A 26,481-nucleotide genomic window follows, 5' to 3' on the forward strand; every position below is an offset into this window, starting at 1 on the left:
TCGCGTCCCGGCCTGAGCCGGAGCAGGAGGCCGCGCCCCCGGGACGGGAAGGAGCCGCGGCACGGTTCCCGCCCGGCTGCGCCGAGGCGCCACAGGTAGAGACAGGGCGATGGCTGGGCGTGGCTGTCACGAAGCCGCCGGAAGCGCATTCTTTCTTTTCCGGTCGGGCCAGGTCCACAGACCTCGACCCCAAAATGGCGAGTCGGGGTACGGTCTCGGGGAGCTAGAGCGATCGACTGGGGGACTGGTCCTCCAAGCCCCCCCGCGCTCCGGAGCTCGGAGCCGCCCTCGCCAGGCCCGCAGGGGCGCGGGAAGCGGGCGCTTCCTCCCCAGCGCGGCGGGGAGGCGTGGCGACGTCGCGGCCCCAGTCGAGGAAGAGGGAAGTGGCGCCCGCGGAAGCCCGGACTGGGCGGAGGTAATGGAGAAGCCGCGTCGCCCCTGGAATTTGGTGGCGCGCGCCCCCAGCGCTGCGGGCCGCACGTGCCACTGGCAGGCCCCGGGGGGTGGGGGGCGGAGCCGGCAGCTTCCCGCGGCGCGCCGGGCGGTCCCAGCCCCGCCGCTGCGCGGCCCGGCGGGTACCCGGGCTCCGAGCGCCCTGTCCAGCCTGGGCGAGCAACGTCTTTGTCCCCCAGGGGCACGTGCAGCCCAGGGATGCTCCCCGGGCACGCTGGGGGACCGGCCAGTGCTCTGGGGCGCGCTGGTGGTCGGGAGCGAGGGCGTCGCGGATTCGCGGGGTGGGGGTGGGGGCGCAGTGACTCGCTCTGCACCCGACGACACTCCCCGGTTTCCTCTGGCTGATAGGTCGCCAGAGAAAGGGGCCTTTCATTCCCAAAGACGTTAGTTTCTGCTGGCATAGAAATAGAGGAGGCGCCGCTATACCTTGTGCACCTGGATAGGCAGCAAGGAACCAAGCGTTTCTCTGAATACCCGTGGCATCCTCAAAAGAACTTTGTTGCTGTTGTTGCTGGGATACCTGAGGGAAAATCAGCCTCTTAAGGCCACCCTTAGCCTTACTTAAAGATCTGTGTGCCCCTGAGGAAATGTAAAGTCAGGAGAAGGGTTACCTTTACTAGGACCCCTCCTGTCTCAGAAGAACCTCAGTGATCACCCTTTCTCTTTCATTTTTTACAAGCTGACGTTGTATTTGGTAAACGAGGCCAACTCTGTTTTCAGTAAAGTAAGCAAAAAGTTAATACACAGGTACAAATCTGCACCATGCCCTTGATAGTCTTCCCAAAAAGTAGCAAAGAAAAAAAAAAATTGATATCTGGTTGCCCAGTTGGGGGATATTTGCTGAGAGGGATAAGTTTACTTTTTTCCCTAATTGCTTTACTTCTTCTCTGATCTGGTTGTCTCAGTTCTCCTGTTGGTATTAATACAACAGAAAGGAGACTATATCAGATGTTCCATGAAGTAAAGGTTTATGTCTTCCTAAGAGGATGAAGGGGCATAGTAATCATCTTCCTCTAACTAAAGACCAAAGTCGGGGATGATCTGTTAAAATTGCGACACACTCAGATATGCCCTATTTGTGAAGATGAGACAGGAGGCACACAGATTAAATATTGTATATTCTCAAAGTTCCTTTTAATGAATGGGTGCCAGTTTTTTCATCCACCAGCTTTTCCTCGACCTTAAAAAAAAACAAGTTATCAGTTGACATTTGTCTTGCTGTGCTTTGTTTCACAGCTGAGTGACAGAGAGAAATACATGTCCTGAAGTAATCTGTCATCGTGAGTTTCCTGATACCTGGCAGTTGCTTTTAAAGGGTGGACTGGACAGGTCCTTTTCTGTTCATTCTTCTCTGATAACTATAATATCAAGGAAATATGTGTCATGTGGCTATCTTCTTGACATGTGCTTTTTTTCTCCCCTCCCTCAGTGCCCTTGGGGAGAAGATCCACTCATTGGTTTTATACCAAACCTGACAAAGCCTCGGTTGTCAAAGGTGGCACCAGGAGGATGTCACACATAGGAGTAAAACTATTCCTAGAGCAAATGATGATGAGACATCTGGAAGTGAATGCATGCTTGTACCCACACATGGAGGCTTTGTGGGGGACTAAGGGGTCGGCGAAAGAGAGCTCCGGTGAGAGTAAGAAATCCAGCCCGCGAACCGACAGTCTTGGTCCTGAGAGCGCTCGACAGCACTTTCGGAGCTTCTATTATCACGAAGCACCTGGACCTCTGGAGGCTGTCAGTCAACTTCAGGAATTATGCCAGCAGTGGCTGAGGCCCGAGATCCACTCGAAAGAGCAGATCTTGGAACTGCTGGTGCTTGAGCAGTTCCTGACTATTCTGCCCAGGGACACCCAGAACTGGGTGCAGAAGTATCGTCCACAGAGCGTCAGAGAGGCTGTGGCCCTGGTAGAGCGCTTTCAGAGAGAGCCTAGTGGAATAAGTGATGAGGTGAGAAGCTCCCTTATGTGGACACTGAAATAGTGTGAAGGTGAAATTGTCCAGGTTGGGTGTTGGGGGGAGCAGTGGAGGAACAAGGAGGAGTAGGTGACTCTTCTGTCATTCCTTGAGGACAGCCAAGCAGGATCTGAAACCACAGATGCGTGGGAGTAGTAGATGACAGGTTTCAGAGTTCTTGGCCTTGGAAAAAAGAAATGCATTTTGCCCTCTTTCTGGCCAGGGTGAACTAGGGGTGGTGGGCCTTGGCTGGTGTGGCCAAGGAGAGAGGACTTGAGTTCTCAGAAAAATAAAAGGCAAGGCAGAGTTGGGAAAGGGGGGAAATCTGAAAAAAAAAAAAAAAAGCAGAGCACTTAGAGATCAAAGGAGAGAGAGGGCGGCAAACAGAAGTATAAATCAAAGAATTCTGGGAAGACTATAAAGGAAGAGAAGAAATGGGAAGATAAAAGGGAAGCAAACATACAGAAAGAAGAAAACTGCCAAGAGAGGAGTGGACAGAATCAGGTGCGGAGGGGTAGCGCCCTCTCTAGTGGGAGCGCCTGTCTCTGGGCCTGGAGAAAAGAGCCTCCATTGTCCTCCCTTGGTGGTGTGCCCTTGGCCTTCCTGGGAAGTGGGGAACCAGCGTATGCCCTTGGGAGATGGCAGCACCCTTCCTTTCCTTGGGAGCCTGAGGAAGTGTTCACTTTGAGGAACACAGGGCAGGGTATATTTTTGGCGTTTTACTACAATGGAATCATTTGGAGGGAAGTGAGAGTCCAAACTTCCTTCTCATTTTTCCTTCACTGTATCCCCTTTCTCCATGAAATCCTTCCCTGGCTGTGGAAGGATTGGAAAATCTGACTGGCTGGGGATCTTTTTTTATTTTTATTTTTTAAAAAGATGTTATTTATTTGTCAGAGAGAGAGCACAAGCAGGGGGAGTGGCAGGCAGAGGGAGAAGCTGACTCCCCACTGGGCAGCCCCCCCCTCATGCGGGACTCCATCCTGGGACCCTGGGATCAGGGCCTGAGCCAAAGGTAGGCACTTCACTGACTGAGCCATTCAGGAGTCCACTGGGGATCTTTTTTTATTCAACTCCTTCTGTTTTAGAGAAAACTGACACATTAAAAATGCCTTTAGGCAAGGGTCCCAGGCAAGAAAGCAAGCCGGTGAAGGGACAGTAAAAGGCAGCGTCCACGCTGAGAGGGGCCTGAGCTGTGGCTGGCCTGGTACGCTTGCTTCATCGGATCCCACTTTCCTCAGATGATGTATATGGTTCTTCGCGAGGAAACGGTGGCGCAGTATCTCTTTAGTTTTTCTTTTTGCCTTTTTTTTTTAAATGACTTCCTGGAATGTCACAGCTTCCTGAATCTGGGCTCTCCTCTTGCCCATCCCTCCACCACTACCCCCAAACGAAAAGTAAGTTCTGTGCTAATGAGGATGGGGATTATTTCTAGGTCACAGCCCATGAGCTGGGAAAGGAGGCAGTGCCCTTGGGAGGAACAGCAGTGGCCCCAGGCTTTAAGTGGAAGCCCGCAGAGCCCCAACCAATGGGTATGTTCCAGAAAGAATGTTGGAATACATACCGGGTACTACAGGAAGAGCTGGGCTGGAAAACTCACAAAGAAACCCAGCCTGTATGTGAAAGAGGTGAGGAGTTTCATCATCATTCTCTTCTCCTGGGCACTATCCTAGGAATCGGTTCTGCCGGAATGTCACGGGAATTTTCCAGGTGCCCAGCCTTGCCAGCTGTTAGGATGTGTCTCAAGTGCCAGGACAGTAGGCCAGTGGGTGGGTGAAGGTCAGGGTCAGCCTGGGGTACAGAAATGTCCAAACCAGAGGACCCTGGTATTCACACTGCGGACCTCACTCCTCAGAGAAAATGGATGGACTAGGGACAGGTGGGGTCATCTTACCCTTCTGTGATAGAGAAGAAACTGGGCTCGGAAATGGGTCATCGTGGCAGAATGGGGAGAGAGTTGTGCACGAGGAAAAAAAAATGATAAAAGACAGAAACCGGCTACACTGCAGGACCCGAGTCTTTGATTTTTCAGTCCCCTCTAATTCGTGCCTGGCTCGGTAAATAATTTATTTTACGAGAGGAAAAAAAAATAATGGATCTCCTATTAATTTCTCTCACCAAATCTGGGGAACCGGTTCTTTGGAGTGATGGGTAGTTGGTTCTTATTTTCCTCTGGCAGCACACACACACTTGTGAATGTGAGCCACCCTTATTGAAGGACTCCTGAGGTTCTGTGTTCTAGAAATCAGCTGAGGATATTTGTCAGCCCAAAAGAGAGACATTTTCTCTGGCTCTTTTCCATCCACAGCTGGGCCTGCTCAACAGATTCTAGCCTTTTCTGAGCAGAAAAGCACCCCAAACTGGAAGATGGCGTCTGAGCTCATCTTGCCTGAGTTCCAGGTGAGCCGTACTTTGCAGCTTTTTCAGGCAGCCCGCACCTGGCCTTGTCTGTGCTTTTCTCTGCTGCCCGCATCCCACAGTGCTCAGCAGGCGCTCTGAGGCGTGTGAGCCCCGGATGTTCACCTTGAGGCAAGTAGGCTTGGCACGGTGGGGACCAGGCCTCTCCCACGCTGTTCACTGATCTCTGGCTTTTTTCCTTTTCTGCCGTCTTCCTTCCCCCGCCCCGAATCTTAATACTGTCTTCGGTGGCTGGCCTGCTGCGTAGTTCAGAGATGAGGGAGAGGACAGCTGCTGTGGTGGCCTGTACTGAACCGAAACCTGTTCTCTTCTTCAGAGCCTGTTGACATTTGAGGATGTGGCGGTGTCTTTCTCTGAGGAAGAATGGCGGTTACTGGACCCTACTCAGAAGAGCCTTTACAATGACGTAATGCAGGAGAACTACGAGACTGTTGTCTCTCTAGGTAAAGAGTCTTCCTTTGCTTTGGGTAGAAGTTGAGTAATCTGGCCACAGTTTATGGAAAACCGTCTCCTGTGGGAGAGTCCCTGGGTTCCAGTAGCTGTTTGGGTCTGACCTTGATGGCGTGGGGGGAAGGCGAGGCATATCCAGGTGATTCAGAATAGATCCTCACCACCAGCGTGTCTCCCCGTCTTCTGCTCTGACCACCCTCGTCCAAGCTGCCGCCATCCCTGACCCAGTCTGCTTCCGCAGGCGGATCCCCATTTCCCACCCCGTTCCTCCTGCCCTCCTGAGGCTTCCTTCTCCGCTTGGTCCTTGCATCTCCGCCCACGACCACAGACTAGAAAGAAGGTGCCTTAAGATTCTGCCCATTTAGACATTCGGAGTAAATGAAAGTATGAAAGAGTCATTCCCTCTTCTTGCAAAGAGTCTGGAATTAAGATGGCAGCCATGACCCCAGAGCATCTTTGTTACCCCCAACCCTGAAGTAATCTGCTTAGAACTAGGAGGAGAACAATAGATCCAAGGTCCCCAAGAGTTCGAGGACAGCCTTGGAGAGTCTCCTACAGGTAAGTATGTACACAGGGAGAAGAGAAATGTTCCTTGATGAGAACTGTTACAGAGGATTGACACTCCAGGATTCTATTCCTATGTTTTTCCTATGTTTTTCTTACCGAACTTCTTACTGAGATAACTGTAGATTCACATGCAGATTTAAAATAAATACAAAGAGCACCTGTATACATTTCACCCAGCTCCCCTCAATGATAACTTCTGTGAAAAGTATCATATAATGTCACAACCAGGCTGTTGATACTGATGGTCTTGTGACCTTTATATTTTCCATTTTATTTTTCTGTCTGTGTAATTAGTTCTATAAAGTTTTTTTTAAACGATCTATTTATTTATTCTAATGAGGGAGAGAGTGTGTGCGTGCAGGGGAAGGGGCAGAGGGACAGATTGTCCAGCAGACTTCCCACTGAGTGGGGCCTACGACACTGGGCTCAATCTCATGACCATGAGATCATGACCTGAGGTGAAATCAAGAGTCAGAGGCTTAACTGACAGCCCTCCCAGGGCTCCTAGTTCTGTAAAGTTTCATTGCAAGTGTAGGTTTGCATATGCACCTCTGCAGTCAAGATACTAGATAGTTGGGGCTCCTGGGTGGCTCAGTGGGTTAAAGCCTCTGCCTTTGGCTCAGGTCATGATCCCAGGGTCCTGGGATCGAGCCCCGCATCAGGCTGTCTGCTCCGCGGAGGGCCTGCTTCCTCCTCTCTCTCTGTCTGCCTGCCTCTCTGCCTACTTGTGATCTCTGTCTGTCAAATAAATAAATAAAATCTTTTAAAAAAATTTTAAAAAAAGATACTGGATAGTTACTTGACCGCAGGGACCTTTGTTTTGCCCTTTTATCATCACACGCTTGTCCTCTGTACCTCACCCCATCACTGGCCCATGTCAACCACTGATCTGTTTTACATTTCTGAAATCTTGCCGTTTCAAAAGTGTTACATGAATAAAACCATCAAATGTGTAATCCTTTGGCATTAACTTTTTTCATTCAGAGTAAGTCCCTGGAAATTGATCTGAATTGTTGTGTACCAAAAGTTGATTTGTTTGTTTGTTTGTTTGTTTTTTTAATACTGAGTAGCATGGCATGATACGGAGAGACCAGTTTGTATATCCATGAACCACTGAAAGATCTTTGCTGTCTTCAGTTTTGGGCTAGCATGAGTAAAGCTGTCCTAAGCGTTTGTGTGCAGAATTTTTTTTTTTAGAGATACGTTTTTATTTCTCCGGAGTAAATCCCTTAAGAGTGCAATTGCTAGCTCATATGGTAACATGTTTAATTTCCTAAGCACTTGCCAAACTGTCCTCTGCAATGACTGTACCATTCCCCAATCCCAGCAGCAGAGGACGAGTGGTCCCATTTTTCCACGTCCTTGCCAGTGTTTATATTACCTCCATTTTATGTTCGCCATTCTGATCGGCCTGTGGAGTTACCTTGTGGTGATTTGGATTTACATTTCCCTAATGGCCAGTGATGTTCTATAGCTTTTCCTGTGCTTATTGGCCATCTCTGTTTTCCGTCAGTGAAGTATCTTTTACCCATATTTTAATTGGATTGTTTTTTAACCCTTGAGTATTGAGAGTTTCTGTATTCCAGATTCTAGCTCTTTGTTGAATATGTAGATTGCAAATGGGCTTCCACAGAGGAAAAGGTTCTCATTTCGATGAGGACCAATTTTTCAGTTTTTTTCCTTTTATACATTGTGTTTTTAGTGTCAAAGTTAGAACTCAGGCTAACCCTAGATCCCTAAAGTTTTCTGCCATTTTTTCCTAAAAGTTTTATAGTATTATATGTAAGTCCCTGATCCATTTTGGGTTATTTATTATATGAGGTACGAAGTTTAGGATGAGACTCATTTTTTGGCCTATGGAGGGCCAGTTGCTTCAGCTCCGTTTCTCAAAAAGGCTGTCTTTCCTCCACTGAATTGTTTATAAAATATTTTATTTATTTATTTGTCAGAGAGAGAGAGAGAGGGAGCACACAAGCAGGGGAAGAGGCAGGCAGAGGGAGAATCAGGCTCCCCACTGAGCAAGGAGTCCAATGTGGGACTCGATCCCAGGACCCTGGGATCCTGACCTGAGCTGAAGGCAGACAGACGCCTAACCGACTGAGCCACCCAGGCCTCCCCTCTATTGAATCGTTTTTGCACTTTTGTCAAAGAGCAGTTGAGTGTATTTCTATGCATCTGTTCTGTTCCACTGGGCTCTGTGTTTGTGCTGCTGCCAATGTTACACTGTCTTGATTGCTGTAGCTCTGTAGTATCAAGGCCATAATGTCTGTCAAGTAGACTGATGCTTCCCACTTTATTCTTTTTTGTAAAATAAAATCTTATTTTAACGCTTCTGGGGCCTGTGCCTTTCCATGTAAATTTTAGAGTACTCTTATCTATGTCTACAAGGAACTTTATTGGGATTTTGCTAGATACTACATTAAACGTATGTATTAGTTTGAGGAGGATTGATGTCTTTACAATGTTGATTTTTTTTTTTTTTTTGCTCAGTGAACATAGCGTGTGTCTATTTATTTAGGTCTTCTCAAATTTCTTTTGTCAACTTTTTGTAATTTTCAGTGTACAGATCCTCTGTTTTGTTAAATAGAGGCCAAAGCATTTCATTTTCATTGGAACATTTGTAAATGGTATTATTTTTAATTTTGGTTTCTGTGTGTTCATTATTTTTATATAGGAATGGCACTGATTTTGTATTTTGATCTTGCATTCTGTGATCCTGCTCACTCACTTATTATTTCTAAGAGGTTCTTTTTTGTAGATTCCTTGAGATTTTTACACATAGATAATCACTTCTGCAGTGCCTTTTAATGCCATAACTGTAGTAGCTCCAACCTCTTGCTATGTTGAATAAGAGTGGAAAGAGCAAACATCCTTGTCTTGTCCCAGTTTTATCATGAAAACATTAAGTTTTTCACCATTACCTATTTATGTTAGTATGAATTTTTTTTATTGTTGATACTCTTTTATCAAGTCAATATAATTCCTAACTTAGTATTTTGCTGTGAATGGATATGGAATTTGTGAAACACTTTCCTGTGTCTTTTGGTAAGAGTATGATCTTCAAAGCCTTGTTGAAATGGTATGTTATGTTGATTGATTTCAAATGTTGAATCAGCTTTGCATACTTGCAGTAAATCCTTCTTGATCGTGGTATCTAATTCTTACATATTGCTGTATTGTTTGCCAGTATTTTGTTGAGTATTTCTACATTTAAGTTCATGAGAGATGTTTGTAGTTTTCTTTAAAAAAAAAAAAGATTTATTGGGCACCTGGATGGCTCAGTCAGTTGGGCAACTGCCTTCAGCTTGGGTCGTGATCTCAAAATCCTGGGATCGAGTTGTGTGTCAGGCTCTTGCTCAGCAGGGAGTCTGCTTCTCCCTCTGACCCTCCCCTCTCATGCTTGTTCTCTCTCTCAAATAAATAAATAAAATCTTTAAAAAATAAAGAATAAAAAAAAGATTTATTTATTGTAGAGAGAGAGAGTGCACATGCGTGCATGAGCGCGGTTGGGGGGGAAGGACAGAGGGAGAGAGAATCCTCAAGCAGACTCCCTGCTTAGCATGGAGCCCAACGTTGGGCTCAATCCCAGGACCTTGGGACCATGACCTGAGCCAGAATCCAGTGTCGGCTGCTTAACCACCTGAGCCACCGAGGCGCCCCAGTAGTTTTCTACTTTTTGTGTTGCCTTTATATGATTTTGCTATCAGGGTAATACCGGCCTTATAAAATGAGTTGTGTAGGATTTCCTCCTCCTTTCTGGAAGAGATTGTGTAAAATTGGTGTTAATTCTTTAAATATTTGGTAGAATCCTCCAGTCACACCATGTGGTCTTGGATTTTGGGGGGAGGCTTTTAAACTATGAATTCAGTGTGTTTAATGGTGATAGTCCTATTCAGAAATCTATTTCATGTTGGTTGAATTCTATTAGTAATATTATGAATAGGGGCACCTGGGTGGTTCAGTGGGTTAAGCCTCTGCCTTCATCTCAGGTCATGATCTCAGGGTCCTGGGATCGAGCCTGCTTCCCCCTCTTCCCCTGCCTGTCTCTCTGCCTACTTGTGATCTCTCTCTCTCTCTGTCAAATAAATAAATAAATAAATAAAACCTTTAGAAAATAAAATGTCATGAACGTAAGGTTATTTATACTATTATCTTACCATCCTTTTATTTATTATTTATCTTTTTAAAAGATTTATTTATTTATTTGAGAGAGAGAGCGCAGGGGGGGGGCAGAGAGAGGGGGGGGCAGAGAGAGAGGGAGAGAAGCAGACCGCTTGCTGAGGGCAGAGCCCGAGGCAGGGCTTGATCTCAAGTTCCTAAAATCTTGACCTGAGTCAAAGTCAAGAGTCAGACGCCCGAAGGCTGAGCCACCCGGGTGCCCCGCTTACCATCTTTTCAGTTATGGCAGAAGGTGTACTGATATATCCAGTTTCCTTCCTGATACTAGTGATTTGGATTTTCCCTCCTTTTATTTTTGTCAGTTGTGAAAGCGGTTTGTCAATTTTATTAGTTTTCTTGAAGAACAAGCTTTTTCTTTGGTTGTGGCTTTTGCTCTGATCTTTATTAGTTCCTTTCTTTAACTTGCTTTGGGTTTGCTTTTTTCTCTAGTTTATTGAGGTAGAAATTAGATTATTGATCTGAGACCTTTCCCCTTTTCTTTTGTATGTACTTGGGGCTATACCTTTTTCTCTGAGCACTTCTTTAGCTGCATTCCACATATTTTGATACATTGTAATTTCTTTCTTTCTTTCTTTCTTTCTTTCTTTCTTTCTTTATTTGTATTTTTAATTTTTTAGTAATCTCTATACCCAACGTGGGGCTTGAACTCATGACCCTGAGGTCAAGAGTCTTCTGCTGCACCAACTGAGCCAGCTAGGTGCCCCTGGAATTTTATTTCCTTTTTTTTTCTTTTTTTAAAAAAATATTTTATTTATTTATTTGTTAGAGAGCATGCACAAGCAGGGCAAGAAGCAGGCTCCCCACTGAGCAAGGAGCCCGATGTGGGACTCGATCCAGGGCTTTGGGGTAATGACCTGAGCTAAAGGCAGACACTTAACCAACTGAGCCTCCCAGGCGCCCTGGAATTCGATTTTCATTCAGCTACATATTTTTAAGTTTTCTTTGTGACTTTCTCTCTGAACTGTGGAGGTTTTAGAAGTGTATTTTTTTTTTTGTTTCCACATATTTTTAAAAAAATATTTTACTTATTTATCTGAGAGAGAGTGAAAGAGAGAGCATGAGAGGGGGCAGGGTCAAAGGGAGAAACAGACCGCCCGCTGAACAGGGAGCTCAGTGCAAGGCTTGATCCCTGAATCCAACGCCAGGATCATGACCTGACCCAAAGGCAGAGGCTTAACCAACTGAGCCACCCAGGCGCTGCTTGTTTCCACATATTTCTAGATTTTCCTCTTGTCTTAATGTCTTTGATTTCCAGTCTGGTGCCATTTTTGTTTGCTTGTATTCTGATCCTTTTGTCTATTAGGTTAGGAGGGTCGGGGTCCTTTTTAACTATTTTAATTCCTCAGTCACCCTGTTTTACTTTAGCACAGAGGTTCTTTCCTAGTTTGGGGGGTTACACTTCCAGTGACAGTTTATTTATTTTATTTTTATTTTTTTAATTTATTTGACAGAGATCACAAGTAGGCAGAGAGGCAGGCAGAGAGAGAGAGAGAGGAAGAAGCAGGCTCCCTGCTTGAGCAGAGAGCCCGATGCGGGGCTCGATCCCAGGACCCTGGGATCATGACCTGAGCCGAAGGCAGAGGCTTTAACCCACTGAGCCACCCAGACGCCCCTCCAGTGACAGTTTTATGTTCAGAGCCTTCCTGGTGTTACTTTGGTTTCCTTGGTTTATATTGTACAGCTAGGGTTCCTGTATGTCCCTGCTTCTGTCTACTGAGGGGGAGGAAGGGATTTACACAGGCCCAGAGTGCCTCTCAGTCGGAAAGGGACGAAGAGGCTTGGGGGGCCAGGCCACTGTGGCTAGGTGCCTCTTGCTCCTTCTGCCTGCCCACTTCGGTGTCTCCCAACTGGGGTTCAGGTGTTCCCATTCGAACTGCTGAAGAGATAAACCTGTCCAGGCAGCTTTGTGTTACTGGGTTGAGGGTTGGAAGATGCTGGCTGGGGTTGCCTTCCTCTGGGGCTCTGGGGATACAGGACGCCCTGCTGTGTTATTCTGCTAGTCCTGGCGTCCCAAACCATTTTGCTTTCTCCTTACCGTGTCTTGGAACTCTCTGTTGGTTGTGGCTGGCATTCTTTCATTGGCTTGTCGTGCCCAGCAGGGAGGATCAGGAGGAAATGCATCAGTTTCGTTTTGTCCATATTGGACCAGAAATCACTTGTTCTGTGTTTTTTTTTTTTTAAAGCAATCATTGATTTTTCTCCCCATTCCTATAGTTTTCTTGTTCTGGGACACCGACGGCTGACTCTTCTGTTTATTCCAACAGGGTTAAAGCTCAAAAATGACACTGGAAATGACCAACCTATATCTCTTTCTGCATTAGAAATACAAGCATCAGAATGCAGAGTGTTAAGAAAGGCCAGAATGAAAGTTGCCCAGAAAACAACAGGCAAAGAAAATCATGGCGGGACACGCAGGGTACGGAGACGGCACCGAGCTTTTCTAGGCAGGAAAAGAAAGAAACTTTCAACTTGTAAACAAGAGCTTCCAAAACATAAGGATCTCCAAGGGAAAAGCCATGCAGGGGAGAAACCTTTTAAGTGTCAGGAATGTGAGAAAAGTTTCAGAGTTAGCTCTGACCTCATTAAGCACCAGAGAATTCACACTGAAGAGAAGCCCTATAAGTGTCAACAGTGCGATAAGAGGTTTAGATGGAGTTCAGATCTTAATAAGCACTTAATGGCCCACCAAGGAATAAAACCGTACAGATGCTCATGGTGTGGGAAAAGCTTCAGTCACAATACAAATCTGCACACACACCTAAGAATTCACACAGGAGAGAAGCCCTTTAAATGTTACGAATGCGGGAAAAGATTCATTCAGAACTGCCACCTTATTAAGCACCAGAGAACCCACACAGGCGAGCAGCCATATACTTGTAGCGTGTGCAGGAGAAACTTCAGCCGGCGCTCCAGCCTTCTTAGACACCAGAAACTCCACAGGAGAAGGGAATCCTGTCCGGTGTCTCCAGTCTGAAGAAAGTCACCAAACGGATCTTGACCCTAGAGGTGACGAAAGAATATAAAACTATGAGGCACCAATGATAGGAATTTGGCACCCACAGGAAATGTGGGAGGGGTCCATGGCCTACTTCACAGAAAGGAATCTAAGCCGTCTCTCTTGTTCAGCATTGTATCTTCAGTGCCTAGCACAAGACTGATACGCAATGAGTACTTGATCAATAAAAGAGTGGAAATACAGCTGTCATCTATCTATAGTTATCTGTTCATCTATCTGTCTGTGTATCTGTCTGCTTACTCAGCTTCCCCACCCTCGGTGATTGGAATTCTTCAAGTATCAGGTGCTCAGCAGACACGTAATGGCCGTGAGTCCTACTCTCATTCTTTCTCCAGAGAGATGGAAAATAAGAGTATTCAGGTCCTCTGAAGGGAGCTTAGAGAGAATTACTAAGCTGGAGAGAGTTTCTATGGCTATTATTCTTTCGACAGGAACAGCCAAGCCTGGGGCTGTGAGGGAACTTGATTCTCCAGCAGGAAGGGAGCATTCGGTGTTCGCCTGGGAGAAGTGTCCCCAGGCCGTTCCCCTCAGGGCCCACTGCCGCCGTGGTTTCTATCAAGGAGTTGGAAGCAGCAGGTGAAGCCCTCTAATGCCACCACAGACCTAGGGACCCTGCAAGTGCTTCATACCTCACCTGATCCTCTCAACACTGACGTTGATAGAAGGAAATGATGAAGGAAGCACTCCGGGCCCTTATCCACATACGTACTTCTTTATAGAAGGCCCAGGACAGTGGTAAATGGCTTTTTTTTTTTAACTTTTCACCCTGTGGACTAAGGCTTTCAGATTGGTGCCACACTGCTCCAGAGCCTCAAGGGAAGCCTGTTTATATGGCTGCTCAGCCACAACGCCATATGCTTTGGATGCTCTGCAAGAAAGTCTGGAAGTTTTGCAAAGGGAGGTGCTGAGAATGGCAAGGTGAACCCGGTGGCCTTACGGCCTCAGCACACATTGGATAGCAGGAAGGAACATCCAGAAGTGTCAGAGCAAAGTCAGGCCTAGAGACATGGCCCCAGTGAGAACGACGTCAGGTGGAAACTGTGTTGTGATACTGGTAGCTTCTCTTCCTCCCCCATTGGCCTCAGGGATTATCTATCTCTGGAAAAGACAATGTCAGGTCAAGGGCAGGGCAGGGAAGTTGGAGGACATGGATTTGTAGCTATGTCAGATCCTAGTTTAAGATGTTGGCCAAGGCTTCAATATATTTATTATAAAATTTTACTTTTTTAATGATACGGAATGTTGTTTCATACTAAACATGAAACAAAACTCCATGGTTAGTGAATCAGCCAGAGAGGACAGTCACTTTTTTGGCATAGATCTCTCCAGATATTTTTTCCCATCAGGAGACTGCTCTATGTCTGTTTTCAGGCTTGCAAAATGATAACTCCGTCCTCTTGGCTGCTGTGAGGATCTAATGAGATGTGAACCTGCCTCACACTGATGGACTGCAGTAGGTGTTCATAAGCATTTGGAACGTTCTTCCTTCATCTTTCAGCTATTTTTAAAAAAGATTTTATTTATTTGTCAGGGAACACAAGCAGGGGAAGTGGCAGGCAGAGGGAGAGGGAGAAGCAGGCTCCCTACTGAGCGAGGAGCCTGATGTGGGACTTGATCCCAGAACCTGCGGATCATGACCTGAGCTGGAGGCAGACGCTTAACCAACTGAGCCACTCAGGCATCCCTTTAAGCTATTTTTCAAAACGTTTTATTTATTTGTCAGAGACAGAGTGGGTGCAGTGGCAGGCAGAGGGAGAAGCAGGCTCCCCGCTGAGCAGGGAGCCTGATGCAGGACTCCATTCCAGAACCCTGGGATCGTAACCTGAGCTGAAGGCAATGCATAATCAACGGAGCCTCCCAGGTGCCCCCTCAGCTCTTTTGAAAAGAAGCTCAATTAGAAAAGTTGAGCATCCTTAATGAATGGTGTTTCCATCATTCCCAGCCGTTTTTTTTTAAGCCTCTTCCTGGTGGTCTGAAGGGTAGCCTGGTACACCAGTCTTTTCTAGAGCTAAATCTCCCTAGGCACTGTGAAGCAATAAGCTAATGTCCCCGTTGAGCTGGGTATACTGCTAGCAGATAACAGATCAAAATAAACCCAAAGCCCCCAACTTGACATCCCTGCATTGTGGCGGGGAGGTGATGGCGAGGGGCAGGACACTTTGTGGAAATATTTGCCCTCTTGGGTGTATCCATCCTCAAACTGATGGGAGAGGAAAGAGGTGACTAGAATGGCCACTAAAAAGAAAGCAAGCTCTAAGCCCAGAGGAGGAAGTGACCTGGAAGGAAAGGATCCCATTATATTTCTGAAGGCTTGGAGACTGATGGCCCCACCACCCCTTCTAGAACTATCTGTGACTGTGCTCTTGGGATTAAGGGGACATTCAGCTTCTTTCAGAGGGCACTCTCTTCGTGTGGCTCTGTGTCCTGTACCACCCTGGGCGGCTGCTGTCATACCACCATTCAAAGGACATTCATTCAAGTTGCATATAGGAAGAGGAGACTGATTCGGGAAGTGAAGGAGATACCGCATGGATGGAGCCAGTGGGTATGGCCCGCTTCAGAGACTCCATAGAGGGCCCGAGCGTGAGTCTGCAAAAGGCCATGCCCATTGTCATAAAGCTGCCAAACCCTGTTATCACACCTGTTAGGCTGAAAGCTCCTTTGGAGGTCCTCGTCTACACTGGCATCCCCAGGAGAGGTCAGAATCCGGGGATCTGGGGCCTATTGTAGAGACCAGTCATTTAAGGCAAGCAGCAGGAAGGCCTTCCGATGCGAACGGGCAGAAACAGGAAGAAAACTAAGGATTCCCGGTTCTGAATTCAGACTCCACTGCCCTTCGGAGGCAAGGGCTCCAGGAAGAAAGGACGTTCTCGTCCCTGCGGTTGTGGGACAGGATTTAGAAGCTGAGGCTCCTGGCTGACCTCTCAGTACCTATTTTTTTCCTTTTCGGCCCTCTGACATAGCTTCCCGGGGCGCCATTTCCCAAGCATCCTTGACCACTCATGTCAGCCCTGACCGTCTCAGACAAAGGAGGAGAGACCTCAGGCACTAGGGAGAGAGATGGCAGAACGGAATAAAGGAGAGAGACGTCAGGCTGCTTTATGTGGCCTGCCACGTCCCCAGCGTATGGCTAAGCGATGGCAGCTCTGCGGCCTTTCTGAGGACGAGACAGGAGGACAGCGCACAGAAGCTTGGAGAGCAGAAAACACAAGCTGATGAGTCATCCAAGGGGCAGAGCAAAGAGGCAGAAGGCTCCAAGTTCAGATCCCACAGGCAGAGACGGGCCTGAGGAGACACAAGCTGGCCTGAGCCCGAGCTGAGGGCTGTGGGTTCATACCCCAGTGTCTGTGCTCCTGCCCTCGGGAAGTGAGGGGTGTCACGGGGAAGATGGGCTGGGTAAGCAGAGGCCAGCTGCCCTCTGCCGCCCGGGTCTTCATCTGGACGGCCAGAGTGGGGAGGTCTGGGGCTCAGTGCAGCGCCACCACTTGCTCTGGCTGAGGCCCAAGGGCATGTCTGGGTCCAGGCCCATTTGTGCAGTACCCAGGTCTTGACCTTCTCTCTCCCAGCAAACCATGGCACGGCCGCTACCTAAGAGCCTGTTGAGGTCCCTCCGCAGTGACCACTGCAGTTGCTTAGGGCTGTGTTCCCTATGCCCTCCAGTCCCGTAGTGCACTGTGGCTGAAGGGCCCTTGGAAGCTGAGGACACCACCACTCCTTACTTTACAGAAGAGGCCCCTGGAGCTCAGGGGGTTTCCCTTCTGAGGGAGAGGGAAGGATTGAAATGATCTCTGTGGGCCCAGGCCTCTCTCTCCCCAGATGGGATACATTCAGCTCGCAGCAGTGGCTTCTTGGGAAGGGTCCTTCTTCAGCTTCTTGGCTCTCTCCCGCAGGGCAAGGAATCCCTTTTAAGCGATGGTCGGCTTTGTTCTCGGAGGACTCCAAACCCTCTTCTCTCAAGATAACCCTCAGGTTGGAGGTTCCGTGTCTGAGCTCTTCACAGAAGAGCTGCCCCGTTAACGAGGTTCCAGTCCTCCAGAAGCACATCCTGTCCTTGTCCATAGACTAGGACCAGGAACCATCCCCCCTCCACCTGCTCTCCCGCCCAGAGGGGTGTGGGACCCGTAGGAGAGTCGCAGGCAGAGCTGGACATGGGGGACGCATCCTGAGTCGCAGCCTCTCCTCAGAACACCCCACGTCCTTATTTCTGTGCTACATATTCCAGAATTTTCCTCCAGCACTGTATTCATTCAAGATTCCGGCAGCCCCCAGTTCCCACATCCTTTATCTCCTGTCCCCCCACCCCTCCCGCTCACAGACCCAACGCTGAACCACGCTGTGAATGCACTTTCAATTAGTCTTTGATTTTGAGCCCTCAGGAGGCCCTCCTGACCTGTCCAAATCCTTCCAATGTCACACCACATCTTCCTCCTCCTGCTCCCCAAACTCACTCCATACCAACTGTCCTCTTAGAACAGCATTTAAAACCCAGATTTCCTTAAAGCACTGATTGCTGGGCCTCAGCCCCAGAATTTCTATCTCCGTTGGCCTGGGGTGGGGCCAGAAAATAGGCGTTTCTGACAAGACCCCACGTGGCGCTGATGCTCCAGCACGCCCCGTTTGAGAACCGCAGTCTTAGAACAGGGATGGTCTTAGAACCTCGGTCACTGGCAACAGCTGGCGCAGGCTAGATGTCAATGTAAGCTCCCTGAATGCCTGGGGCTGATCACTTTAGGGCTAAATGGGATTTTAATCTGCACTTTACTCTCCTATAATTGGCAAATGACTACGACAGCTAAGCCTGGCTGTCCAGGCTCTCGGTGTTTCCGGAGTTCTGCAGCTTCCCTCCCATCTGCCTGATCTTGCCGTCTGTTTCAGCCTCTGGGATGGCCGGTGTGCTGGCCCTCCTTGCCTCTCTCTGGACACAGGCCCATGCTGGCTGTGCCCTGGTGGATCAGTCACCGTGAAGATGGCCAGTCGCGCTGTGAGGACCTCTGGGCTCCAGTGGCCCCTGGGAGTGGCTCTGACCGAAACACCTTGGAAGCACCTCCACACACTGGTTTTTCTCCGTCTTGATGCTGTGTCTCCTCCAGTGTCCTGCCCAACAGGCTGTCCTTGCTGGAATTGACCTTGGCAGAGGTCATCGAGCAGCCCAAAAGGATGCAGGAGGGAAGCACAGGGGCTTGGTGGTCTCCAGGGAGGCTGATTGTCCTTTCTCTGCGTGCTCCTAACGCCTTCCTCATTTTGGAGATAGGTGGGGGCAAGAACCATCCAGTGCTCCAGAGGTGAACTCGGCAATTGGTGCAGTAAGGGAGACTCTGCACCCTCGCTGTGGCCTGCAGCTCCCCAGCCCCTGTAGGTCAGCAGCGGCCTGGGTGATCAGGACCCAGAGAAGCCTCTTGGGAGACGCAGCCTGAGTAACCTCTTTTTTTTTTTTTTAAGATTTTTTTTTATCTGAGAGAGAGAGTGCGTGTGAGAGAGCATGAGTAGGATGGGGGGGATGGTGGTCCCAGAGAGGGAGAAGCAGTGTCCCCACTGACCAGGGAGCCCAGTGCGGGGCTCGATCCCAGAATCCTGGGATCGTGACCTGAGTCACCCAGGTGAATCTGAGGAGCCCTGTAGTGACTAAGGTTCACTTACACTGGGCAGGGGTCCGTCAGGACCATCCAAGGGAGACTGGGCCTGGATAGTTCCACAGGAATCTATTTCTGAACCCTTAGTTCCATACGTTCTTCCTAAAACTGATGTGAGGAAAGCCCGAAGGGAGGCTCTCCATCCGCTCGTCTGCTCTGGTCTTCCCATGGCGCAGAGTTTAACATGTCTGAGGAGCCGAACAGCCATTAAGATATCCTGGCTGGGGGGCGCCTGGGTGGCTCAGTGGGTTAAGCCGCTGCCTTCGGCTCAGGTCATGATCTCAGGGTCCTGGGATCGAGTCCCGCATCGGGCTCTCTGCTCGGCAGGGAGCCTGCTTCCCTCTCTCTCTCTCTCTGCCTGCCTCTCCATCTACTTGTGATTTCTCTCTGTCAAATAAATAAATAAAATCTTAAAAAAAAAAAAAAAAGATATCCTGGCTGGGAAACTGACTGACGAATGCCGGGCAGGGAATCCTGCATATCAGACAGTTTCCTTTAGACAGAACTGAAGGACTTACTCATCAACAGGCCAGCTGATAGATCACTGGGGAAGACACTGGTGATGGCTCAGTACTTGATTGATGCCAGGTAACTCTAACGGAAATTTAAAATTTTGAGTGACCCCGCTATAACAAAATTCTGTCCACACCCATTGACATATCTTCTCTGAAAATGAGAAATAAGGATATAATTGGTGATGAGCCAGGCCTCATTCTGGAAATAACTAATATTAATTCATGATATGAACTAATTTCAATGAAGTCATCTATATCATTAGGAGTGGGATTTTCAATAAATACATATATTTGTCATATTTTTTGTTTATAAGCACCCAACTTTATGTTGTTTAATTAAGAGCATTTAATACTTATAATAATAAAAAGAAACACATTGACACTTAAAACCTCATGGTCTTAGGACATCCCCCCTCCATTTATGTTATTTTATTTATTTATTTATTTATTTTATGATTTTTATTTATTTGTTTGACAGAGAAAGAGAACAGAAGCAGAGCGAGTGGGAGAGGGAGAAGCAGGCTTCCCGCAGAGCAGGGAGCCCGATGCAGGGCTCCATCCCAGGACCCTGGAATCATGACCTGAGCCAAAGGCATTTGTTGCTTAACAACTGAGCCACCCAGGCACCCCATTTATATGTATTTTAAAAGAAACTTTACTGAAGCTGGACACAAACAGAAAATGCTCAAGAAGTAAAAGTGATCTCACTAAGGGTACATCCTTGTAACTAATACCCAGATCAAGAAAAAGACCATTAGTTGCACTCTAGGAGTGGGATGGGTGGCCATAGGGTTTAGATATGTTCGCCTTCTTTAGATACTGCCAAAATGTTTTTCAAAATGTAACAATCTGCATTCCCACTAGCAGCATGGGAGGGTTTCCGTTGCTCCTTGTCCTTGTCAATATTTGAAATGGGCTTTTATTTCAGCCACCCTGGTGAGTAGTAGGATTATGGTTTTAATCTGCATTTCCTCAGTTGATTAAGATGAGCACCTTTCCCCATGTCTAATATGTGATTAGTGAGCATTTGAGTATACTTTTTTTTTTTTCAAAGTGCCTGTTAAGTCTCTTGCCGGTATTTCTATTGGGCTCTTTTTTCTTACTGATCTGGTGGATTCTGAATTTGAGTCTTTTGTTGGCTGCATGTACTGCGGGTACCTTCTGCCCCTCCATGACTTGCTGTTTTACTCACTTGATGTCCGCCAAGGAGGCAAAGTTCCCAGTTGTAATGTCTTCTAGTTTGTCAGTATTTTCCTTTATCATTAGTGCTGTTGGAGTCTTGGTGCAGCAAGTATCACCTATGCCAAGGTCATGAAGATATTTTCCTGTGTTGTCATTTACAAGTCATATTACTTTACCTTACACATTTAGATCTAAAATTCATCTGGAATTGACTTCTTAAACACAGTGTGGTATATGCAGTAGCTAATTGTATAGCCAAAAAAGGAATGTAATATTGTCACCTGGATATAGGACATGTGGACAATGTGTAGGTGAATGAACCTCAAAAAACAATCTGCTAAGTAGAAGAAACCAAACACCAAAGGTCACGTACTGTGTGGTTCCATTTATATGAAACATTCAGTATAGGTAAATCCATAGAGACAGAATACCGGTTAGCAGTTGCCAGAGGCTCGGGTGGGTGGGAGTCTCTTGCAGGGTAATGAGAATGTTTTCAAAGTAGATGTGTTGGATACACAGCATGTCAAAGGTACCAAATGCTACTTTAATTGTACACTTTTTCCTGAGGTCCATCTGCATTGGAACATGTATCAGTTCCTCATTCCTTTTTATGGCTGAATTATATCCCACTGAATAGATATACCATATTTTGTTTATTCACTCATCCGCTGAAGAACGTTCAGCTTACCTTCATCTTTTGGCTTTGTGAATAGCGCTGTATGAAAAATCGTGTACAAGTATTTGTTTGGCTGTCTGTTTTCAAAATAATAGAAATAATTTTCAAAGTAATTGAGAATCCAATTCTATATCAGTATATACCTAGGAGAAGAATTCCTGAATCAGTTAAGTAATTAAATGTTTATGTTTATATTTACCTTTTTGAGGAACCTTCAAATGGTTTTCCACAGCAGCTGCACCATTTTACGTTCCCACCAGAAAGTACAAGGATTCCAATTTCTCCACAGCCTCGCCAAGACTAGTTAGTTTCCCTTCATTTTTAATTATAGCCACACTAGTGGGTGTGAGGTTTTGTGATTTTTACTTGCATTTCCCCAATGACTAATAATAATGTCAGGTATCTTTTCGTGTGCTTATTGGTCACATGTATATATTCTTTGAACAAATGTCTGTTTGAGCCCTTTGCCCATTTTTTAATTGGGCAGTTTGTCTTTTTATAGTAGAATAGTAATAGTTCTTTATATATTCTGAGTAGCTGGCCCTTATTACATGTATGATTTATAAATATTTTCTCCCATTCTGGAGAAGTGCATCTCTTTCTTGATGCACAAAACTTTTTTACTTTTACTGAGATCCAAGTTATTTTTTCTTTAGTTGATTGTATTTTAGGTGTCATATCTAAAAAAATCACTGCCAAATCCGAAGTCATGAAGATTTGACCTTTGTTTTCCTCGGAATTTTAAAGTTCTAGCTCTTTGAACATTTAAGTCTTTGGTCCATTTTGAATTAATTTTGGGGCATATATGTAAAGTATGACATTCAGCTTCATACTTTTTCATGTGCATATCCAATTGTCTCAGCATCATTTTTTGAAGAGCCTGTTTTTCTTCATTGAATGAACTTGCACCTTTGCCAAAAATCAGTTAGTTGTAGGTGTACAGGCTTATTTCTAGACTCACAGTTCTATTCACTTTCTTTGTATATATCCTTATGCCCGTACCACACTGTTTTGATTATAATAAATTTTGAAATCAGAAAGTAGGAGGCCTCGGGACGCCTGGGTGGCTCAGTTGGTTAAGCAGCTGCCTTCGGCTCAGGTCACGATCCCGGCGTCCTGGGATCGAGTCCCACATCGGGCTCCTTGCTCAGCAGGGAGCCTGCTTCTCCCTCTGCCTCTGTCTGCCATTCTGTCTGCCTGTGCTCGCTCTCTCCCTCTCTCTGATAAATAAATAAAATCTTAAAAAAAAAAAAAAAAAGAAAGTAGGAGGCCTCCAACATTGTTCTTCTTTTTGAAGGTTCTTTGGACTCTTTGACTTGTCTTGCAATTTTATATCAATTTTAGGGTTGGCTTTTGTTTCTGTAAAAAGGGCTATCAGAAGTTTGGTAGGAATTGTATTGAGTTTTGTGGATTGTTTGTGTAGTATTGTCATTTTATTTATTTTAAAGGTTTATTGGTTTAGAGAGAGTATGTGAAAGAGGGTAGGCACAGAGAGAGAGGGAGAGAGAAAATCACCAAGTGGACTTCCCACTAAGCTCAAAACCTGATGCAGGGCTTGATCCCAGCACCCCAAGATCATGACCTTAGCTGAAACCAAGAGTCAGCTGCTTAACTGACTGAGCTACCTAGCCACCCCCAGCATTACCATTTTACCAGTAAGTCTTTCACTCCGTGAACATAGGATGTCCTTTAATTTTTCTAGGTATATTAAAATTTCTTTCAGTAGTGTTTTGTAATATTTATGTTCCAACTCTTGAGCCTCCTTGGCTAAATTCATTCTGATGTATTTCATTCTTTTTGCTATTACTATAAATGGAATTATTTCATTAATTTCCTTTTCAGATTGTTCATTGCTCCTATATATGAATACCACTGATTTGGAGTGCCTGGGTGGCTCAATTGATTAAGCATCTGATTCTTAATTTCAGCTCATGTCATGATCTCAGGGTTGTGGGATTGAGCCCTGATTGGGATTCTCTTCCTTTCCCTCTGCTCCTCTCCCCTCATGTTCTCTCTCTCTCTCTCAAATAGCATAAATAAATATTTTTTTAAAGATTTTAAGAATTTATTTGACAGAGAGAGACGGAGCGCACAAGTAGGCAGAGCAGCAGGCAGAGGGAGAGGGAGAAGCAGCCTCTCCACTGAGTAGGGAGCCCGATGTGGGGCTCGATCCCAAGACCCTGAGATCATGACCTGAGCCAAAGTCAACTGCTTAACAACTGAGCCGCTCCTAGAATAAATAAGTCTTTTAAAAAAAGAATACAACTGATTTTTGTGTGTTGCTCTTTTATCCTGCAACTTTGATGAATTTGTTTATTAACTTTAGTAGTTTGTGTGTGAATTCTTGAGGATTTTCTATCTATAGGATCATGAAATCTATGAATATATGTATACATTTTCCATTCCAATTTGAGGGTTTTTTGGTTTGTTCATTTGTCTAATTGCTCTGGCTAGAACTTCCAGTATGTACAGTGTTGTCCATTTTATCTGGGTTACCTGATTTGTTGGTGTTCAGTTATTCATAATATTTGCTTATAATCCTTTATATTTATGTAAGGTCACCCCTTTCATTTCTGATTTTAGTAATTTGAGCCTTTCCCCTTTTTATTCTTACTTCAGCTAAATGTTTGTCAACTTTGGTCTTTTCAAAGAACTACCTTTTTGTTTTGTTGATTCGCTGTAATAGTTTTCTGTTCTCTTTTCTTTATCTCTACTCTTCATTCTTTCATTCTACTGGCTTTGTATTTAGTTAGAGCTTCTTTTCTTGGTTTCTTAAAGTGTAATGTCAGGTTACTGACTTGAGATATTTCTTCTTTTTTAATGTGTATCTTTACACCTCTCAATTTCTCTCTGAGCACTGCCTTTGGTACATCTAAGTTTTGTTATGTTGTGATTTAATTTCATACATTTCTTTTCCCTCTGGTTTCTTCTTTGACTCAAATTTTTTTTAAGATTTTATTTATTTATTTGACAGACAGATCACAAGTAGGCAGAGAGGCAGGCAGAGAGAGAGAGAAAGGAGGAAGCAGGCTCCCAGCTGAGCAGGGAGCCTGATGTGAGGCTTGATCCCAGGATCTGGGATCATGACCTGAGCCAAAGGCAGAGGCTTTAACCCACTGAGCCACCCAGGCGCCCCTTACTCAGTGTTTTTAAGAGCATGTTTAATTGCCACCTATTTGTTAATTTTCCAGTTTTCCTTCTGGCTTTGACTTACAGCTCCATTCTGTTGTGGTCAGAGAAGATATTTTATGTGATTTCAGTCATTTAAAAAAATTTTTTTTAAAGATTTTATTTATTTATTTGACAGAAAGAGATCACAAGTAGGCAGAGAGGCAAGCAGAGAGAGAGAGAGGAGGAAGCAGGCTCCCTGCTGAGCAGAGAGCCCGATGCGGGACTTCCTTTATTTAGTATTTCTTGTTAGGCAAGACTGCTACCAATGAATTCTCTCATTTTATTAAAATATTTTATTTATTTGACAGAGAGATCACAAGTAGGCAGAGAGGCAGGCAGAGAGAGAGGGGGAAGCAGGCTCCCTGCTGAGCAGAGAGCCTGATGTGGGGCTCGATCTCAGGACCCTGAGATCATGACCTGAGCCGAAGGCAGCGGCTTAACCCACTGAGCCACCAGGCGCCCCATCAGTTATTTAAAAACTTAAGGGACTTTTTGGGGGGACTTTTAAGTTAAATTCAATTTAATTTTTATAAATGCTGAATATGAGATCTACCCTCTTAAAAATTGTGAAGTGTACAATACAGTATCACTGAATATATGTACAGCTAGAACTTACTCATCTTGCTTAACTGAAACCTTATGCCCATTGATTAGCAACTACCCATTTCACCCTGCTCCCCAGCCCCAGCCAACCACTATTCCACTCTGTGTGAATTTGACTATTTTAGAAACCTCCTAAAAATGAAATAACATGGTATTTGTCTTTCTGTGACTGCCTTACTTCATTTAGCAGAATGTCCTGAGGTTCATCCATATAGTCATATTCTGCAGAATTTCCTTTTTTATGTGGTGTTTTTTAAAAAAATCTGGAACAGTTCACAAATTTGCATGCCCTCCTTGAACAGGGGACATGCTCATCTTCTCTGTAAAGGGCCGATTTTAGTGTATGTACTGCTGAAATGAGCATCCTTCTTTTTTTAATGCCAATTAATACTCCTTTGCATGTATATACAACATTTTTTTATTCATCTGTCATTGAACATTGAGGTTGTTTCCACATCTTGGCTGTTGTGAATAGTGCTTCTATGTATATGGGAGTGCTAATACCTCTTTGAGACCCTGACTTCAGTAATTGTGGAAAAATACTCAGAAATGGGATTAATGGATCATATGGTAATTCTATTTTTAATTTTTTGAGAAACCTCCATGCTGTTTTCCATATGACTGCACTATTTTGCATTCCCACCAACAGTATACAAGGGTTCTAATTTCTTTACATATTTGCCAATCCTTGTTGTCTTTTTTAAAAAAATAATAGCTATCCTGATGGGTGTGATGTGGTATCTCATTATAGTTTTGGTTTACATTTCTCAATGATTAGTAATTTTGAGCATTTTTCATATATCTGCTGTTCCATTTGTATGTCTTCTTTGGAGAAATGTCTGTTCAAGTTCTAGCCTATTTTCTACAAAACACTGATGAAAGAAATTAAAAACCCAAACAAATGGAAAGACACACCATATTCATAGATCAGAACTTTTTCAACTTAATATTAGAACTTTTTTGAACTTAATATTAGAACATTTGAGCTTACTATTGTTCAAATGTCCATATTTCCCAAAGCAATCTACAGATACAGTGCCATCCTATCAAAATCCCACTGGCTCTTTAAAAAACAGAAATTGGGGACGCCTGGGTGGCTCAGTTGGTTAAGCGTTTGCCTTCGGCTCAGGTCATGATCCCAGGGTCCTGGGATCGAGTTCCACATCGGGCTTCTTGCTCAGCGGGGAGTCTGCTTCTCCCTCTGACTCTGCTGCCGCTTGACCTGCCTGTGTTTACTCTCTCTCTCTCTCTCTCTCGCTCTCTCTGGCAAATAAATAAATAAAATCTTTTAAAAAATAATAAAAAAATTAAAAAACAGAAATCAAAAAAAACTTCTGAAATTAATATGGGACAACAAAAGACAATGAATAGCGAAGTCAGTCTTGTGAAAAAAGGACAAAGGTGCAGGCATAATTCTTCCTTATTAGAAAATATATTACAAAGCTAGAGTAACCAAAACAGTATGGTGCAGATATAAAAGTAGACACATAGACCAGTGGAACAGAATAGAGAGCCTGGAAATAAATGTGTGTATGTACGGTCAACTGATTTTTTTTTTTTAAAGATTTTATTTATTTATTTGACAGAGAGAAATCACAAGTAGATGGAGAGGCAGGCAGAGAGAGAGAGAGGGAAGCAGGCTCTCCGCTGAGCAGACAG

At 45.4% G+C, this 26,481-nt stretch overlaps 1 protein-coding gene and 1 non-coding gene across 4 annotated transcripts; one reads left to right on the forward strand and one right to left on the reverse strand.

The window, feature by feature from the left end:
• Nucleotides 1–78: 78 nt before the first annotated feature.
• ZNF75D (zinc finger protein 75D) lies at nucleotides 79–13,227 on the forward strand. Of its 3 annotated transcripts, none has more exons than XM_059157230.1 (6): nucleotides 79–415; nucleotides 1,883–2,409; nucleotides 3,851–4,043; nucleotides 4,724–4,815; nucleotides 5,150–5,276; nucleotides 5,525–7,455. In XM_059157230.1, exons 2-6 carry the CDS (start codon nucleotides 1,963–1,965, stop codon nucleotides 5,563–5,565), a joined length of 900 nt encoding a protein of 299 aa, XP_059013213.1. In that variant the 5' UTR covers nucleotides 79–415; nucleotides 1,883–1,962; the 3' UTR covers nucleotides 5,566–7,455. The 3 variants fall into 3 exon arrangements, with proteins under 3 accessions (XP_059013213.1, XP_059013212.1, XP_059013211.1); XM_059157228.1 differs by lacking the exon at nucleotides 5,525–7,455 and adding an exon at nucleotides 12,294–13,227 and having other exon boundaries at nucleotides 141–415; XM_059157229.1 differs by lacking the exons at nucleotides 3,851–4,043; nucleotides 4,724–4,815; nucleotides 5,525–7,455 and adding an exon at nucleotides 12,294–13,227 and having other exon boundaries at nucleotides 140–415.
• An 11,852-nt stretch (nucleotides 13,228–25,079) lies between these two features.
• Nucleotides 25,080–25,186, reverse strand: LOC131822355 (U6 spliceosomal RNA). The gene has a single exon (XR_009350228.1). It is a non-coding gene; the product is annotated as a U6 spliceosomal RNA (small nuclear RNA).
• Between the last annotated feature and the right edge of the window lie 1,295 nt (nucleotides 25,187–26,481).

The sequence above is a fragment of the Mustela lutreola genome, chromosome X, assembly GCF_030435805.1.
Source record: "Mustela lutreola isolate mMusLut2 chromosome X, mMusLut2.pri, whole genome shotgun sequence".
Lineage (NCBI taxonomy): Eukaryota > Metazoa > Chordata > Mammalia > Carnivora > Mustelidae > Mustela > Mustela lutreola.

Bases quoted from the DNA above. Each gene is read 5' to 3' on its own strand.
- ZNF75D (XM_059157228.1), top strand. From the start codon at position 1,963: ATGTCACACATAGGAGTAAAACTATTCCTAGAGCAAATGATGATGAGA. The intron at 4,044-4,723 runs GTGAGGAGTTTC...TTCCATCCACAG, and splicing joins CCAGCCTGTATGTGAAAGAG to CTGGGCCTGCTCAACAGATT. The intron at 4,816-5,149 runs GTGAGCCGTACT...TCTCTTCTTCAG, and splicing joins TCATCTTGCCTGAGTTCCAG to AGCCTGTTGACATTTGAGGA.